Raw genomic sequence first — 16,058 nt, 5'->3', positions numbered from 1 at the left:
GCTGCTGCTCACGGGCATTCTCCACTACCCAGCCCGGCGCCTGGCCAGCACAGTAGGCACGCAGCACGTATTTGCTGAATGAATGAGTATCTGGGAGATCCCTGGGGACAGGATTAGGCCATATTCCTAGGTCTACCCCTAAACTGCGAGACCCACTGAGACCCATTTCTGCCTCAGTACTTAAGATGTGTAAGCCATGCTATACACTGAAATAAAATACATCCTGTTCTCCTGCCTCGACGTACGTTTTCATAATGACAAAACAAAAATAGTTGCAGAACTATCTGTAGTTTTTCTATGATCGAAAATTGGCAAGACATCAAAGTAACAGTTCTTTTTCTTTTTTGAATTGAAGTGTAATTAACATACAGTATTGTATTAGTTTCAGGTGTAGAGCTTCAGCACTTGCTTACATCACCCCGTGTCCTCTTGCTCCCCGGCCTCCGATGAACCTACCTCCCCAACACGTTCCCTCTATTCTTTTTTTTTTAAACAATGCTACCACTTTTTTTTATTAAATTTTTATTTATTTATGATAGTCACAGAGAGAGAGAGAGAGGCAGAGACACAGGCAGAGGAAGAAGCAGGCTCCATGCACCGGGAGCCCGACGTGGGATTCGATCCCGGGTCTCCAGGATGCGCCCTGGGCCAAAGGCAGGCGCTAAACTGCTGCGCCACCCAGGGATCCCCCCTCTATTCTCTTAATCAGACATAATGGCTCAAGCTCTGCACATGAGCCGTGCTGGGGTGGCAATGTGGGGGTGAGCAATAAGACACACAAATTCACGAGTTGTTTTATAAATATTTTTAAGTAAAATGTTAACATTTAAAAATCTATCATTCTTAATTTCACTAGAGTTGCTAATTGCTTTGTCATAACCTAACTCTTGACATAATTCAGGGTTTTTTAAAAAAGATTTTATTTATTTATTTATTCATGAGAGACACAGAGAGAGAGAGAGGCAGAGACACGGGCAGAGGGAGAAGCAGGCTCCATACAGGGAGCCTGACGCGGGACTTGATCCCGGGACTCTAGGATCATGCCCTGAGCTGAAGGCAGATGCTCAACTACTGAGCCACTCAGGGATCCCAATTGCATTTTAATCCTTTAGATTAATCTCTCAATAAAATCTGAATTATGGGGGACACCTGGGTGGCTCAGCAGTTAAGCATCTGCCTTTGGCTCAGGGCGTGATCCCAGGGTTCCAGGATCGAGTCCCACATTGGGCTCCCTGCATGGAGCCTGCTTCTGCCTGTGTCTCTGCCTCTCTTTCTGTGTCTCTCATGAAAAAATATAATCTTAAAAAATAAATAAATAAAATGCAAATTGAATGATACTCAAAATGTACAAAATGTGGAGTCTCACAAAACTCTAATATAAAATTTATTTTATATGCATTTTTCAGTTACTTTTCTTTGATAACATTCAAAATGTCCATTAAAATTAAAGGCAGGATACAAATTATAATTGAAGAACATTAACGTTTCATATCAAAATTATTTCAATCAAGCTGAAATGTTTAAATTGATTTTTAAAAATTTTAATTAAATCATTTACATACTTCTCATAAAAATAAAACTATTTGCAATCCTAGTGTTTAGTGTCCATCACGTTGCCAAAATAATTCGTATCACTCTTCATGAGTCCTGATGAGGCCTAATGTTTACATAAATTAATACGAATCAGTTAATATTGCCAAGTGTGCCCTCATTGCCATGTGCAGCTGTTGTGACTACCAGGCTGAATCTGTACGTGCCTCCAGAAGCAGAAATTGGAAAAAGAGCAAGAAAATGGGTATTTGTTACAACTGCAAAATGCCACTGGGTTGGGCCTGAGTCGGTTGCATTCGTGCTGAGAACATTTAACCTGCTAACCAATCACCTTCCCTTTTACCCATTTTCTTTTTAATGCTGCCCTGGGTCTCCACGATCAGGGATGAACCCACCTGCCACCGTGGCCCCGACCCACCGCAGACCTGCGTGGCATCCATACACTGTTGCTCCGAGGACACGGCATAGGGCCAGGGGAGGCCGCCCGGCAGGTGTCACTCACGGGAGGGGCGCCTGTGGTGCAGGTCGTGACGCCAGGTGGACTCTCGGGGGCTCACGGGGCCCCGGGACTCTTACGTGAGTTTGCACGTCTATCTGCCTCATGCTGGGCCCTGAGAAGCGTGAGTCCCTAGAGGAGGACCCCCGACCCAGGGGTAAGGGCAGGACGGCTCCCGCACCTCCCTGACATTTGGTGTGTGAGTGAAGAGACGTGTTCCTCTCTGACACCCGAGGAAGCGGTGGAGCCGAGGTGGGACCCAGAGCTCCGAGCCTCCAGGGCAGATGCTTCTCTCCGTCAGGCAGAGTCTGGTGCTTGGAAATTTTTTTTTTAAGATTTTTTTTTAAGATTTTATTTACTTATTCATGAGAGACACACAGAAAGAGAGAGAGAGAGAGGCAGAGACACAGGAAGAGGGAGAAGCAGGCTCCATGCAGGCAGCCCAATGCGGGACTCGATCCCAGGTCTCCAGGATCACACCCTGGGCTGAGGGCGGCGCTAAACCGCTGAGCCACCCGGCTGCACAGGTGCTTGGAACTTTGGCCTCGACCCGTGGTTTGCGTGCGAACCCCTGTCGCATGGGAGCTGCTCAGAAACGTGTGCACGGATGTTCGCCACAGCCCTGCTTGTGGAGCCCAGGCTCCAGCTCCGGGGCGTCCGGTCCCTTGGCCTTCTGGGCTCACCGTCCCGGCCCCCACTTTGCCTACAGGGTGAGGCCCGACTCTCCCCACGTTGTGGGCTAACGGGCATGCCCCGAGGGTGGCTGACGCTACCGACTGTGACTACCTGGGAGCGTATTGATCAGCTGTGTCCCCTACGGTCCGCCTTCACTGTGTCAGGCCAGAGAACGCTCTCTCGGAGGAGGGGACCCAGCGGGACTTAGCCAGGGTGCCTGTGGCTTTGCTGCAGCCGAGTGGAGAGAGAGAGAGAGGGAGGACCGGAGTGTATAAAGAGTCCCAGGGGCATCGGGGACTGCCACTCCAGTCCTCGTGCCCGAATATTCAAAGTTAGAAAATCGGTTTGGGGCCGTGCTGGGCCACGCCTAACATCTGTTGGCAGGAAGAAGACCATGGGCCCAGCGCTGGCGGTGCTCCCTTGTCTCTCCGCGTCTGTTCTCCATCCTTCCCTGCCCTGCTGTGTCCCCGGGGGCTGACATCGCCCAGGCTCATGCCCTCTGCCTCCTGGTGAGAGTGGGCAGCGGAGGCTTAAGGCGAGAGTGGAGGGCAGGAGGAGAAAGCAGCTGGGAGCAGTTGTTCTCACTCCTTCCCTTCTGGGCCAGGGTCCTGGGGTGGCTGTGTCCCGCTGTGTCCCTCTACCGATGGCTTACAGCTCCTCCGGGCACATGGCTGTGACCCTTGCTGGCTGGTACTGCTGGTACTGCTGCCCCCTCCCCCAAGTAAGGGATGACAACGGGTTCTCATTGTCATCGATTCCAAGTTACTCAATGTCCCTTAATCGTTCTTTTACACCTGCCTACGCTGCTGAGAATAGTCCCTAAATTAAGCCCTCCTTGATGACTCCTTTGAGTGTCTGGAGTGATGATGTCTTGGGTTTCCTGAGAATACTGGGGAATGAGTCTGAGGGCTCAGGGAGATGGGAATGTTGGGGTGAATCTGTCACGTGCAAATGGTTCAGTCACCCCAAACCCAACCTGTCTAGGGGGCCCTGAGGATGATTCTATCACAAAGCATTGAGAATGTGCTAGTGGGGGTGGTGTCCTCCAGCATTCTTGTAGAGCTCTCCCTCAGGGTGGAGACAATGATGTTCTTGCACGAAGTTCCCAGATGTCAGTGGTAATAACGGGGTCCCATGGACTGGAAGGGGCCAGGTGGTCCGGGAGACCCAATGGCGTAGGGAGGGTCTGCAGCACACAGGGATACCGTGTGGAGCTTCTAACCATCCCCAGTGGGAGAATCAGAACAGCGGCCCAACTGTAGAGGATTCAGGAGGAGACGATGCAGGGCTGTCCCCGGGAGATGTATGTGGAAGTACATCTTTTGAAAGATCTTGCATTTAAAGATGTTCATGTGCCAACTACATGCCCATCAGAAGACATCCAGGACAGAGAAGGCTGTCAATAATCCAGTGGGGATGTTGACCCCTTCCCTTATCCACTCCAGTGCTTGCTCGGTGGTGCCACCAGCTAAGCGGCCAAATGGAAGGGATATGGTGGGATATGGGGTCAGCAACACGGGCCCCCCCTCACTGAGGCTCATTTGCTCCATCATTTCTAGATATACACCCTGTCAATGAATGAGGTCAACGTCCCATCCCTGGGACTGGGCTGTGGGGACAGGCCAGCCCCTTGGGGGCAGGTTGATTGCCCTGGACCCTGTCTGTCATGGAGGGTGGTAGGAAGAGCTTCATATTCTGTATATGGGCTTGCCATCCCTGCCTCCTCAGCATTTGTAGGATGTTATTTATCTCACTGACATGACATCCCACCAAAGGAAGTACAGCCTTGGGCTCCTGCCCCAGAAGGCCCCTTGTGTACCACGTGCCTCATCACCCAGAAGCGTTTGGCATGATAGAAATTTGAAATGTCCTGTGGGAGGCTCAGTTCTGGTGGCTGACCTATAGGACGCAGTGTTTACCTTGAACCAGAGGCCATATGGTGCCACTTTCCCCCTAGGTGGATGATCCTGGTCTGGGAACCATGGGATGGAGGCACAAGTGAATCCTCTGGCTGTTACACTAATAACCCACTTACGGTATTTCTGGTTTTCATCCTTGTATCCTTGGCCTTGGTGGTTTTGAGAATTCTTAGGAAGAAGAAATGCTTCCACCAGAGTACACAGTTATGGGTGTGTTAGGTTAGAAACTGAGATCCTCCTGTGGCCATTGGGTCTCCTTTGACTGACCCAGGAGGGCAGAGAAGGGGATGACTGCACTGTTGGGGTGATCTATCCCAACAGCCAGTGGGAAGTGGGGGTGCTTCTCCACAGTGTGGGGGGCGAGGAGGATGGGTTCTGGAACCCAGAGGTTTACCGAGGAGCCATCCTACACCCCTACACCCCCATTCTGTAGGTCTGAGGTGGGGGTGTGAACTTGGATTCGTAACAAACCCCCAATGTGGCTGATACCATTATCCTAAAACCATAGTCTGAGTAGTGCCGTCCTAGGGCACCTATTCCTGCTGAGAAGGTGAGGCCTTCACACCCTCTTCCTGTGCTTTGTGGGTTGGTAGAGACTGGCAACCCAGTAAAGACAGGGCACCAGGAATCCAGATCCTTCCACAGATGAAGATATGGGACATTCTGTGAGGTAGGATACTCCACCAGCCAAGGGAACCCCAGAATAGGTAGACGGGACATGAGTGATGCTCAAGCTGGGCCTGGTGACCAGCCACAGAAGGGAGGACTCTAGCAGCTGTGCTTTATAGCAATTGTTTATTTACTCACCCAGCGGTGGATGGGTCCAGGTGGGAGTGAGGCTACACAGCTATCGTGCCCTCCCCCGGACAACATGGTGGTGGATGGAACTTTATGTTTCCCCTATGGGGGGCACATGTACACCTCTTCCCCATCCAAGCGAAGTTCATGAATGACACCATGTGCTCACAGGGGTGGGTTGTACTGGTTATGTTTCCAGGACGTTAACATATATGAGTCACTTTGCCCGGGATCCCCTGACCATGAGGTTCGGTCGTTTTGGCCGATGGCAGAGCCAGAGGAGACAGTGGAGAGCTGAAGGTGAGAGATCCGGGTGTATGTTTCCCCACGTTCTCCCTGCTGCCTGTGGCGTGGGAAGGAGTCTTGACCGTCTCCCTGTGGCCACGGCTCCCGTTGGGTGACCCTCTCCCATGGTCACAGTCCTGTGGGTTCTGAGAACACTCTCCTCCTTGCCACTTCTGGCCAATCCCACGTTTCCCTCAGCCCTGCCTGACCTCTAGACATCCTTTTGCTAAGCCCTCAAACTGTGGACCACTTTGGGTGTGCCATGGCTTTCCTGCTAGGGTGCGTGCTGCCTGCCTTGGTCCCGAAGAGAAGCTCTGCGGGAGGGAGGCAGAGCCTTGCTGATGACTGTCAAGGATGTGAGGATCTCGGGGGGAGGGCCAATATCACCGAGGCTGTCTACCCCTCTGGACACAGCCAACCTGGGTGTGGACAGAATGGCTGGAAATGGGGGTGTGGACCCTGGGAGCTCAGCAGGGGCACCTCTCCAGAGACGGCACCCCCGGCCAGGGGGGGCCATGCAGGTTGTCCACCATAGGCAGCAGGGCCGGTCTTCGACGGTGAGTCCCGAGTGAGGGGGGCATGGAACCACAGCAGTGGACACACAGGTCAGGCAGTTCTCCACCTGCTATTTGGCCGCATGGCCAGCTCCTCTTAGACTGGGCTGGCCTCCGAGTTCTGGGACAAGGTTATGGGTGACAGAGGCCTGGGTCTTCCAATTCCATAAAAACATATGGACATTTGAGTGGTTGGAAAAAATGCAATAGAGATGCTGGAAAGTGGTGCTCGGGGCTGGTGAGGCTCGTGTCCTGTCACTCCTGTCAGCCTTGCGTCTCTGCACGCCTGTCACTCTGTCTGCTCCCGCCTATTTTTTGCTGCCACACCTGTCCTTTTCCAGACTGCGTTCCCTCACATGGCCCATCATCCAGATGCCTTTAATTGCCCCCATATACCACTTCCACGGAATGCATTTTACATCAGACCTCACTGAGGGTTCGGGGGGACATGATGGGGCTGCACAGGGCATGGGGCACTCAGCAGCCTGCAGTGGCCCCTGGATACCTTGTCTGGAAAATCCTCCACCTATTCTCTGCAGGGGGACCTGTTCTCTGGTCGATTTTTCCCTTAACCCTTGGGCTGCAGCCAACTTCACAGACCTCTCCCCCTGCGTGCTTTCATTTCCTCTCTACCCACTTCTGGCCTTTAAAAGTTCAGTTCGTTTCTCTTGCTGGACAGTTTGTCTCTCTGTCCACAACCCAATCTCATCTCAGCTGGCCAGGAACTGGCTGAGAGGCTCTGACCACAAAGACCACCCCCTCATCCTTAGCAGCACAGAGCAATAGCAGAAGCTCCAAATTCCCTTTAATAGGATCAAATGCGCAGCAGGCCTCCCTCCCCAGTGAGTGTCTTAGGTGGAGGGGCTACGGTTGAAGTGTGTATACCCCACTGTCCTGAGCAAGCTCCCAGGACTCGTGACACCTGTCTTTATCTTTCTTTGGTCTCTTGGAACACATATAACAGGGCAAATGAAAGCGATCCAAGTACTGGATAATAGGAGTCTGAATAATTGTGTACACCCACTAGATGGCATGTTCTATTGCCACTCAAAAGATAAATAGGGGGCAGCCCGGGTGGCTCAGCGGTTTAGCGCCACCTTCAGCTCAGGGTGTGATCCTGGAGAGCCAGGATCGAGTCCCACATTGGGCTCCCCACATGGAGCCTGCTTCTCCCTCTGCCTGTGTGTCTGCCTCTCTCTCTCTGTTTCTCATGAATAAATAAATAAAATCTTAAAAAAAAAAAAAAAGATAAATAGGAAGACCATGGCAGAAACATGCTCATGGGGTAATGTTGGGGGGGGGAGTATAATTTTAAATTATATAACTGATAACATTTATAAAAAATGTATCTTGCATTTGGACAAAGATTAGAAGGGAGCATATGGATACTCAATGAAAATCACTGTTTTGTTGGAGGCTTGGATGGGGCATGATTTTTTTATTTTTCATCTTTTCTGAAATGTTATTTCCCCTTGCCACCAAAAAAACCCCAAAAAACAAAACAAAACAAAACCCTCACAAACCCAGTCCAGAAATAGGGTGGGAGATATCAGCAAATCTCAGTGTGAAAAAGAATGAAGTGGGATCACAAGATCCTCAGGGCAATGCTCCTCAAACTTGAGGGTGTCCCCAGCTGCATGGTCGCCCTCGCTAGCAGATTCCTGGGCACCACCTCCACGGACATGGATTCTGGAGGTCTGAACTGGGCACAGGATTCTGGATTCCCAGCGAGCTCCTCACCACCACACATATGTTTCATTCCTCATCACAGTTTGGGTAGCATGGCCCTAGGGCACCTGCTTTTCACTCCTGAGAATTCCAGAGTATCTCCAAGTGAGGTCTTGACACCGCCCCCTTGTTCTTTGGGATCTGTTCCTAGCTGATGGGGAGTTGGTTCTGATTTACATCATAAATCCATGCTGATGAGTTTTCACAGAAGTGCTGGGTGTCTCTGAGGTAGGCTGCATAGCCAGGGCTGCTGCTGGGCCTGAGGCAACGCATGAGGTCCTTGCTCTAGATCCTTCCTGCATACAGAGTCTCCACTGCATTGGGGCCCACTGCCCCGTCCAGCTGTCCCTTTGTGCATCCCACATAGTGTGTGTGTGGGGGGGGGGCAGGGGGAGACAGCTGAACAGGCCCTGGAATGTGCCTAAACAACTGTTGCCTTGTTCACTCTCAGGGGTCACCTAGTGGTGACAGGGCTCTAGAGACCCATTTCCCAGTGCCTAGGTTGGAGCTGGACCCAGGGCTGGGATGCAGGCAATGGGAAGGGAGTGCTGCGCTTTTTCACAGATGCAGGTCTCTCCTGATGGGGATGGCAGGCCGTGCCTTGGAGGGGAGGGGGTTTGGGTGGCCTAACCTCATACCATGTGCTTTCACAGATGACAATGATAATGATGTAAATGACTAGACACCGTATCCCTTGAGGTCAGGTGCTGGGAGAGGTTGCTGTGAGTATCCCTCTGGCCAGTGGTTCTGGCTGGAAGGTTTGGCCTGGGAAGTGGCCCTGGGAAGTTGGGGAAAGTTCAGGGCTCCAGGCTGTGAAGGGAGGGGCCCCCAGAACCCATGCCCCTCCTGGCTCAGACCTCTGGCTTCTCCTGGGGTGGTGGAGTTAAGGAAGGACATTGAGGTTGGTCCATGTTCCTCCATTCCATCCTCACAACAACCTTGTGAGGTAGACATGGTTCCCTCATTTTCCAGATGAGAGAATTGGGGCTCAAGAGGGTGAGTGAATTATTTGGGGTCACATAACAGGAAGCAAATGAGCCAGGGCTTGGGAGCAGTGCAGTGGGTTCTGGGATCTTGCCACAGGTCATGGATGAAGGTGATGGGGTAGGAGGGAGGCCTCGAGGGCACTCAGTATCAGCAACCTGTTCCCAGCGCCCCATACGTCCCCTCCCATCCTTTCAGCTCAGGAGCCTTGCACCAAACAAGGGAGGTGGTGAAGCTTTTCCTCCCCATTGTGACAGGAGGGGCCAAGGCATGGAGAGGTGGCGGGACTTGCTCATGGCCACACCGCTTTTGAATGATTGAGGATGAGGCCCAGGACTCTCGGTCCAGTGCTCACCCTGCAGATGGAGCCTGCCCACAAGACTGCTCCATGGAATAAATTTCTGTGTAAAGAGGTCAGCCAACAATTAGCTGTGTGGCCAGAGGAGACGCTGCTGGAGCCGTGACCTCCTCGCCTGCTGGAATCCCCTGCAGCTGCTGGGATGATGGGTAGGCGATGCGACAGGAAGGCGTCCATGCTCTAAGAGGAGGTGGTGCAACATTGTGCATACGGTACGAATAGGACTATTTAAAAAGATATGTGTAAAAAAGCTTGGGAGAAATATATCAAAATGGCGGCTTTTGGGAGGTGGGATTATAAGTGTTATTTCCACTTTTCCTTCTATTTTTCTGTATTTTTCCCAATTCCCAAAATGCACATTTCATTCATGACAGGAAAAATAGACCCCTCTCTGTTTTAGTTTTAAAAATACTGCTGGGAAGCAGCCCCATGCTTTATGTGAAGTTGGGTGAGGCCTTGGCCTTCGCCACCGTTCCCTGGAGGCCCAATGGGGACATCTGTGCCCCAAGCTGCTGGGGCTCATGCGCGTGTGGCTTTGCCCTGTCAGGGCAGAGCGTGTCATCACATGGAGGGCACTATGGTGTGACGATGGGTGTCTGCCCCGGGTCCTGTCCTGGCAGGTGCCCAGGAGCCAGGGCACAGGGCCACCCCCCAGTCCCACAGAGACTCCCCAGCCTGGACCAGCCTCTGGACTCCGGGGCCAGCGCTCTCATCTCCAGGCTGGGCCCTGCTGAGCCCCCGCAGTGGGGCCCCAGTGAACCTCCTTTGTCTGGGGCCAGGTCCACCCCCAGCTCCGTGGGCTGGCAGCCAGGGGACACAGAGGTCCCCCCACACCCGCACCTCAGTCATCCAGGTGCTGCTCCTCCCAGGTGGACGTGGGGATGGCGCTGTAGGGGTCCATGATGACCTTGGCGCAGCGAATGATCATCACCACGAGGAAGAGGCAGAGGAAGACGAAGCAGGCCAGGGTCAGCCCTTTGTCCACGTCAACATAGACGGGCTCGGGCGTGGGCTCCTCCATGTCGGGGCTGCGGCCGCGGGCTCCTCGTGCAGCCTGGGGCTGACCGGTACCATCTTCCACCCCTGCAGAGAGCCGGGGCGGTGGGGAGGCAGGGCCGGCCCGGGCTGGGGACACGGGCCCCTCCTGAGCGTAAGGACGGGCCACGGACGCAGGCGTCCTTTCAGGGACCCGGCCCTGAACCTCGGGGCCAAGCCCCGCGGAGGCCTCCTGGGCAGGGGGAGAGGTGACAGGGTGCTGGCAGGGGTGGGCCTGGGGTGCAGGTGGGGCGTGTGGGGAGTGGGCTCTGCACTGCGTCCGCTGCCCGACACCCTCAGGAAGGACAGCATCCTGATGCTCTCGACTGTGCCAGGCCACTGACCGAGGGTGAGCAGGGAGCCCTAACGGGTGGGGTCATTGGCACATTTGTGAAACGAGCAGAAGCCCTACTTGGGACAGCACGTGTGGACGGCTTTAGGGGCCCCACTGTCACTGCCGGGGGCGGGGGGGGAGGCGTGGAGGGTCTGCCTCCCGTCCCCACGCCGCCTCCCCAGGGACTTGGGAGCACCCGCCACAGGGTTTGAAGGCACAGGTGTGGCAGGAGGATGGGTGAGGGCAGCCACAGGGGCCCCGTCCCAGCCCGGCAGGGACCTGTAAGACCATGCAGTGACTCTCTGGGTCCCGCCTGCGCTTCCCTGCTGAGGGCAGCGACAACACGCAGGCACCAGGCCACATGGGGGGTGAGGTGGCCTTGCGGTCCTTGTGGCCCCTGGCCCCAGGGCCGGTGAGGCCATGCTCTGCTAGGATCCAGGAGCCACCTGCAGCAGGACTCGCCCTACACATGACACCAGCACCTCACTCCCGATTCCTCTGAGCACTAACTGTATTTGTACCTTCACATCGCTGTGTCATCTCCTCATCAGTGGAGGGACTGAGCCACAGATGGAGGGAGTGACTCCCGCTCAGCCTCCGCCTGCCTCTCCCTCCGCTGCCCGGGGGCCAGGTGGGCTCCGTCCCCTCACCCCCCCCGCCCCCGGCCTTCAGGAGGACATGGAGGCCAGCTTCAGGTGGGCAGGTCCGGACACATCCATAACCACCAGCGACCATGCTCCCCCCTGGCCTGGACCTTGCCTGCCTCCCTGCCCGGGGGCACTGACCTGCAGTCGGAGTGGTCACCAGGTCACAAGGGCCACTGGGAGGACACACACTCTGGGTCGGGCCACCCCGGGAGGTCAGGCCAGAGGCTGGACATCACCGCAGCTGAGAGCTGTTCACGCTGACAGCAGGCCTCTGCATGGGCAGCCACTGAAACAGAACAGGACAGATGGCCCTAGATGCCATCAGGCTGGCAGGAAGGACCAGCTTGGGGGCTCCTCCCTGGGCTTGGCGGAGGGGCCCAAACACTTTGTTCCAATGATGGTTTTTCTTTCCTTCTTTTCCAAATGATAGTGCCTTAAATTTTTTTTTTTGTAAAATATACATAACATTTGCCATAGTGACCACTGTGACGTGTCCAGGTCAGTGGCATTGAGGACGTTCACGCGGCTATGCAATCATCTCCAGAACTCTTCATCCTGCAAAACGGAAGCTCAGTCCCTGTTAAACTACCAGGCCCTGGCCCCACCGTCTCCTTTCTGCTCTATGAACTTGACTCTTCCCAGGACCTCACACGCACAGAATCCTATAGAATTTGTCCTTTTGTGACTGGCTGACTTCACTGAGCACAGTGTCCTCTGGATGCATCCACACTGTAGCAGGGGTCAGGTTTTCCCTCCTTGGTAAGGCTGAGTCGTGTTCCAACGCGTGCGTGTGCCACGGGTGTTTACCCATTCCCCTGTGCATGGAGAATTGGGTTGTCTCCATGCCCTGCGGCTGTGGACAATGCTTCTCTGAATGAGTGTACAAATATCTCAGGACTCTGCTTCAATTCCTTTGGGAATATATATCTGGAAGCCACATTGCTGGATCAGTGTTATTCTATTTTTAATTTTTTGAGGACTAATTTTTTAAAAGATTTTATTTATTTGAGAGAGTGAGACAGAGATAGTATGAGCCCCGGGGGAGAGGGAGAGGGAGAGGGAGAGGGAGAGGGAGAGGGAGGGAGAGGGAGAGGGAGAGGGAGAGGGAGACTCCCTGCTGAGCGAGCAGCTTGATGTGGGGCTCCATCCCAGGACCCCAAGATCATGACCTGAGCCAAAGGCAGACACTTAACCAACTGAGCCACCCAGCTGCCTTGAGGACTAAACGTAACATTTTTGTACAAGTACTTGTACACAGTTCAAAATTCAAAAAGCACAAGGAGAAAGGAGTGAAAACTTCCTCCACCCCCTGTAATCCAGCTCATCTGTGGAGAGACAGCTGTTCCAAGCAGGGCCTCGTACATCCTTCTGAGCTGAAGGTATATTCTCTGCGCATATGAGAAAATACGGATGCTTATGTATTTGTTATTTACACAAATGCAAGTCTGTTATACAAACTGTTCTACGTCTTACTTTTTTTTTTTTAACGTTCTTTTGCTGATTAGACATTTAGATGGTTTCTCGTCTTTTGTTTATCATGCAACAATGGGAATATGTCCAAAAGCTATGTCGTTTTGCATGTCTGAGTACATCTGTAAATTAAATTTTGTCAGGTGCAATTGCCATTCTTAAGGATATATCCAGATTAGAATTCAAATGGATATAGAAGTCTATATCTAGAAGTCTGTGCCTGTGTAAACTTCTACTGTTGTCCTACAACCTTGAAAACTTATCAAGTTCTTCAATTTTTCCCAGTTTGGGGGAAAATGTTATCCAGAGATATTTTTTCCCTAGGTTGAAAAAAATATTATACAGTGAACATAGATATATTTACCACTCATGCTCTACAGTTGTTAACATTTTGCTATATTTATTTTATTTCATTTTATTCCATTTTATTCATCTATACATCCTTCTTATTTTTTGGATGCAGTTCAAAGAAAGAGGGGGGTATTAGCATACTTAAAGCACCTCAGCATGCATATCATTAATTAGAATTCAATACTTGTTTATAGCTTTTTGAAAAGTGAAACTCACCTACAGTGAAATGCATGAATCTTAAGTGTGTCATTCTGGAGATCTGACAGGTGCATGTGCCTTTGTAACTCTTGGGAGTATTTTTATTGTTCATTTCTGCTAGTGATTGAGGTTAAACATCTTAAGATCCATTTGTATTTCCTTTTTGTGAAGGAAAAAGATCAGTTTATTTCTTTTATCTATTTTTCTATTGGAATTTTGTTCTCTTTTTTGACTTTGGAAGCAGAGTGTTGAGATAAATATATGGATTTTTACTTGTTCATCTGATTTTTATTTTCTTCTGTTTGTGATTTTTTTTCTTTATCCCTGATTCCTGCTCCTAGTTCTTCCTCTTTTACCACCTGATTTTAGTCATTGGTATTAGCTCTCTGATTGTTGCTTTGTTCTTTTACATGTGCTTACATTTCTATAATTTGAATTGTCAATGTTAAGTATGTTTTTATTCCCAGCTATTATACATGAAGAAATTAGAGAACTTGTTCTAATTTCCACCTTTCCCCCCCATTCTTTACATTTTAGTTGGTTCTGTTATTTTCCGGTGGTGAAATTACATCACATTTACATATTGTTTTAATCTCAATTTTCAGGGATCCCTGGGTGGCTCAGTGGTTTAGTGCCTGCCTTTGGCCCAGAGCATGATCCTGGAGTCCTGGGATCGAGTCCTGCATCAGGCTCCCTGCATGGAGCCTGCTTCTCCCTCTGCCTGTGTCTCTGCCTCTCTCTCTCTCTCTGTCTCTCATGAATAAATAAATAAAATCTTTTTAAAAAAAGTTGTTTAAAAAGAAATCTCAATTTTCCAGCAAGACACATTCAGTGCCCACATAGTGCTTCCGCTGGGATTTTCCTGGCAACTGGGATGTTCTCCAGCATGACTTTTGAGAAGGAAGGCCTCAAGGGAAGAATATTCCCCGAAGTCTCACCTGTTGGCTTCTTCGAAAATAATATGCCTTTTTCTCTGACTGCCTTAAAGATTTCTCTTTGTCTTTGCTTTACTGCAGATGAGCCTGGGTGTGGTCTTCCCTGTATTTTCCTATGTAGTATTTGTACTCCTCCTTCCATCTCACTTCATGTCTCATCAATTTTTGAAAACTTTTGGCCTTTCCCCTCATCAAATGTTCGTTTGTCCTTTTCTCTCACTTTCCCCTTTCTGGCTCTCCAAATACACATAGACTTTTTCATTATGTTGATCTGTCTATTATGCTTTATTTCCTGTATTTTTTCTTCTTATGCTGTGGTTTGAATACTTTCTTCTGAAGCAACTTCCAGTCCATTAACCTTTTCTTCTGCTCTGTCAAGTTAGCTGTTAATTTAGCTATTCAAATTTCCATTTAAACCATACTTTTCAGTTGTGTAATTTCCCTTGGATCCTTTAAAAAAATTTCTAGCTCTCCAGTGAAACTTTCAACCTTGTTACCTATTTTGTTAAACATATTAATCACAATTTTTTATTTTTAAAATTTTTTAAAGATTTAATTTTATTTTTTAAAATTATTTATTTATTTATTCATAGAGACACACACACACACACAGAGAGAGAGAGAGACAGAGACAGAGACAGAGAGAGGCAGAGACACAGGCAGAGGGAGAAGTAGGCTCCACGCAGGGAGCCCGATGTGGGACTTGATCCTGGGTCTCCAGGATCATACCCCGGGCTGCAGGCAGTGCCAAACTGCTGTGCCACCAGGGCTGCCCTAATCACAATTTTTTTAAAAGATTTATTTATTTATGAGAGAGAGAGAGAGAGAGAGAGAGAGAGAGAGAGGCAGAGACACAGGAGGAGGGAGAAGCAGGCTCCATGCCGGGAGCCCGACGTGGGACTCGATCCTGGGACTCTAGGATCGCACCTGGACCAAAGGCAGGTGCTAAACTGCTGAGCCACCCAGGGATCCCCCCAATCACAATTTTTTTAAGAGACCATATTTGACAACTCTAATGTTTGGGTCATCTGTGGATCTGCTTCTATTGTTTATTTTTTTCTTTTGGTTCAATTTTTTCTTTTTCTTTTTTTTTTTTTAAGATTTTATCTATTCATTCATGAGAGACACAGGAAGAGAGAGAGAGGCAGAGACACAGGCAGAGGGAGAAGCAGGCTCCATGCAGGGAGCCCGATGTGGGACTTGATCCCGGGTCCCCAGGATCACATCCTGGACTGAAGGTAGGCACTAAACCACTGAGTCACCCAGGGATCCCCTCAATTTCATGATATATCTGATGAAAGTTTCACTGGGATATCAAGCATTGATATGAACAATGCTTGACTCTGGATGACATTATTCTTATTTTTTGGCAGAGTGGGTTCAGTGCCTGCTCTGGTAAGCAGCTAGAATTTAGGCAGGTGAGCTAATCCAACAGAGGACTGAGCTCACTTGAAGCGGGGTTTACTTCTTGTTAACCAGGCTAGTGACCACTTCTGCTTTGACAAAACTCTATGATCTTGTGCTTCAAGTTTCTGAATCGAGAACCTGGAGTGTTTCCTTCGGCTGTTTCTTCTTGGCATGTCTTGAATTCAAGTTTTTCTCTTCCATGCGTTGAGATACATGAAAACTGTGTGAGGCAAACTATCCAGAATTATTCAGCAACTGATATTTGAATCTCCACACGAGCATGAACCCTAATAACACTGGTCATTAGCTAATGGCCACTAATGATTACATGGA

The 16,058-nt window shown here is 50.6% G+C and overlaps 1 protein-coding gene across 4 annotated transcripts in view; it reads right to left on the bottom strand.

Moving 5' to 3' along the window:
* Positions 1 to 1,468: 1,468 nt before the first annotated feature.
* CTXND1 (cortexin domain containing 1) overlaps positions 1,469 to 16,058 on the bottom strand; it is a 56,097-nt gene continuing 41,507 nt past the window's right edge. For all 4 annotated transcript variants that reach the window (XM_041752427.1, XM_041752429.1, XM_041752428.1 and 1 more), the window contains 2 exons: positions 11,503 to 11,650; positions 1,469 to 10,431 (listed from right to left, as the gene is read on the bottom strand). In XM_041752427.1, the coding sequence (XP_041608361.1) occupies positions 10,190 to 10,369 (180 nt within the window). In that variant the 5' untranslated portion in view covers positions 10,370 to 10,431; positions 11,503 to 11,650 and the 3' untranslated portion in view covers positions 1,469 to 10,189. The remainder of the gene's footprint in view (positions 10,432 to 11,502; positions 11,651 to 16,058) is intronic.

Source organism: Vulpes lagopus, chromosome 4, assembly GCF_018345385.1.
Source record: "Vulpes lagopus strain Blue_001 chromosome 4, ASM1834538v1, whole genome shotgun sequence".
NCBI lineage: Eukaryota > Metazoa > Chordata > Mammalia > Carnivora > Canidae > Vulpes > Vulpes lagopus.
Note: the sequence above shows the minus strand (reverse complement) of the source record. Positions and strands in the feature narration are given on the sequence as shown.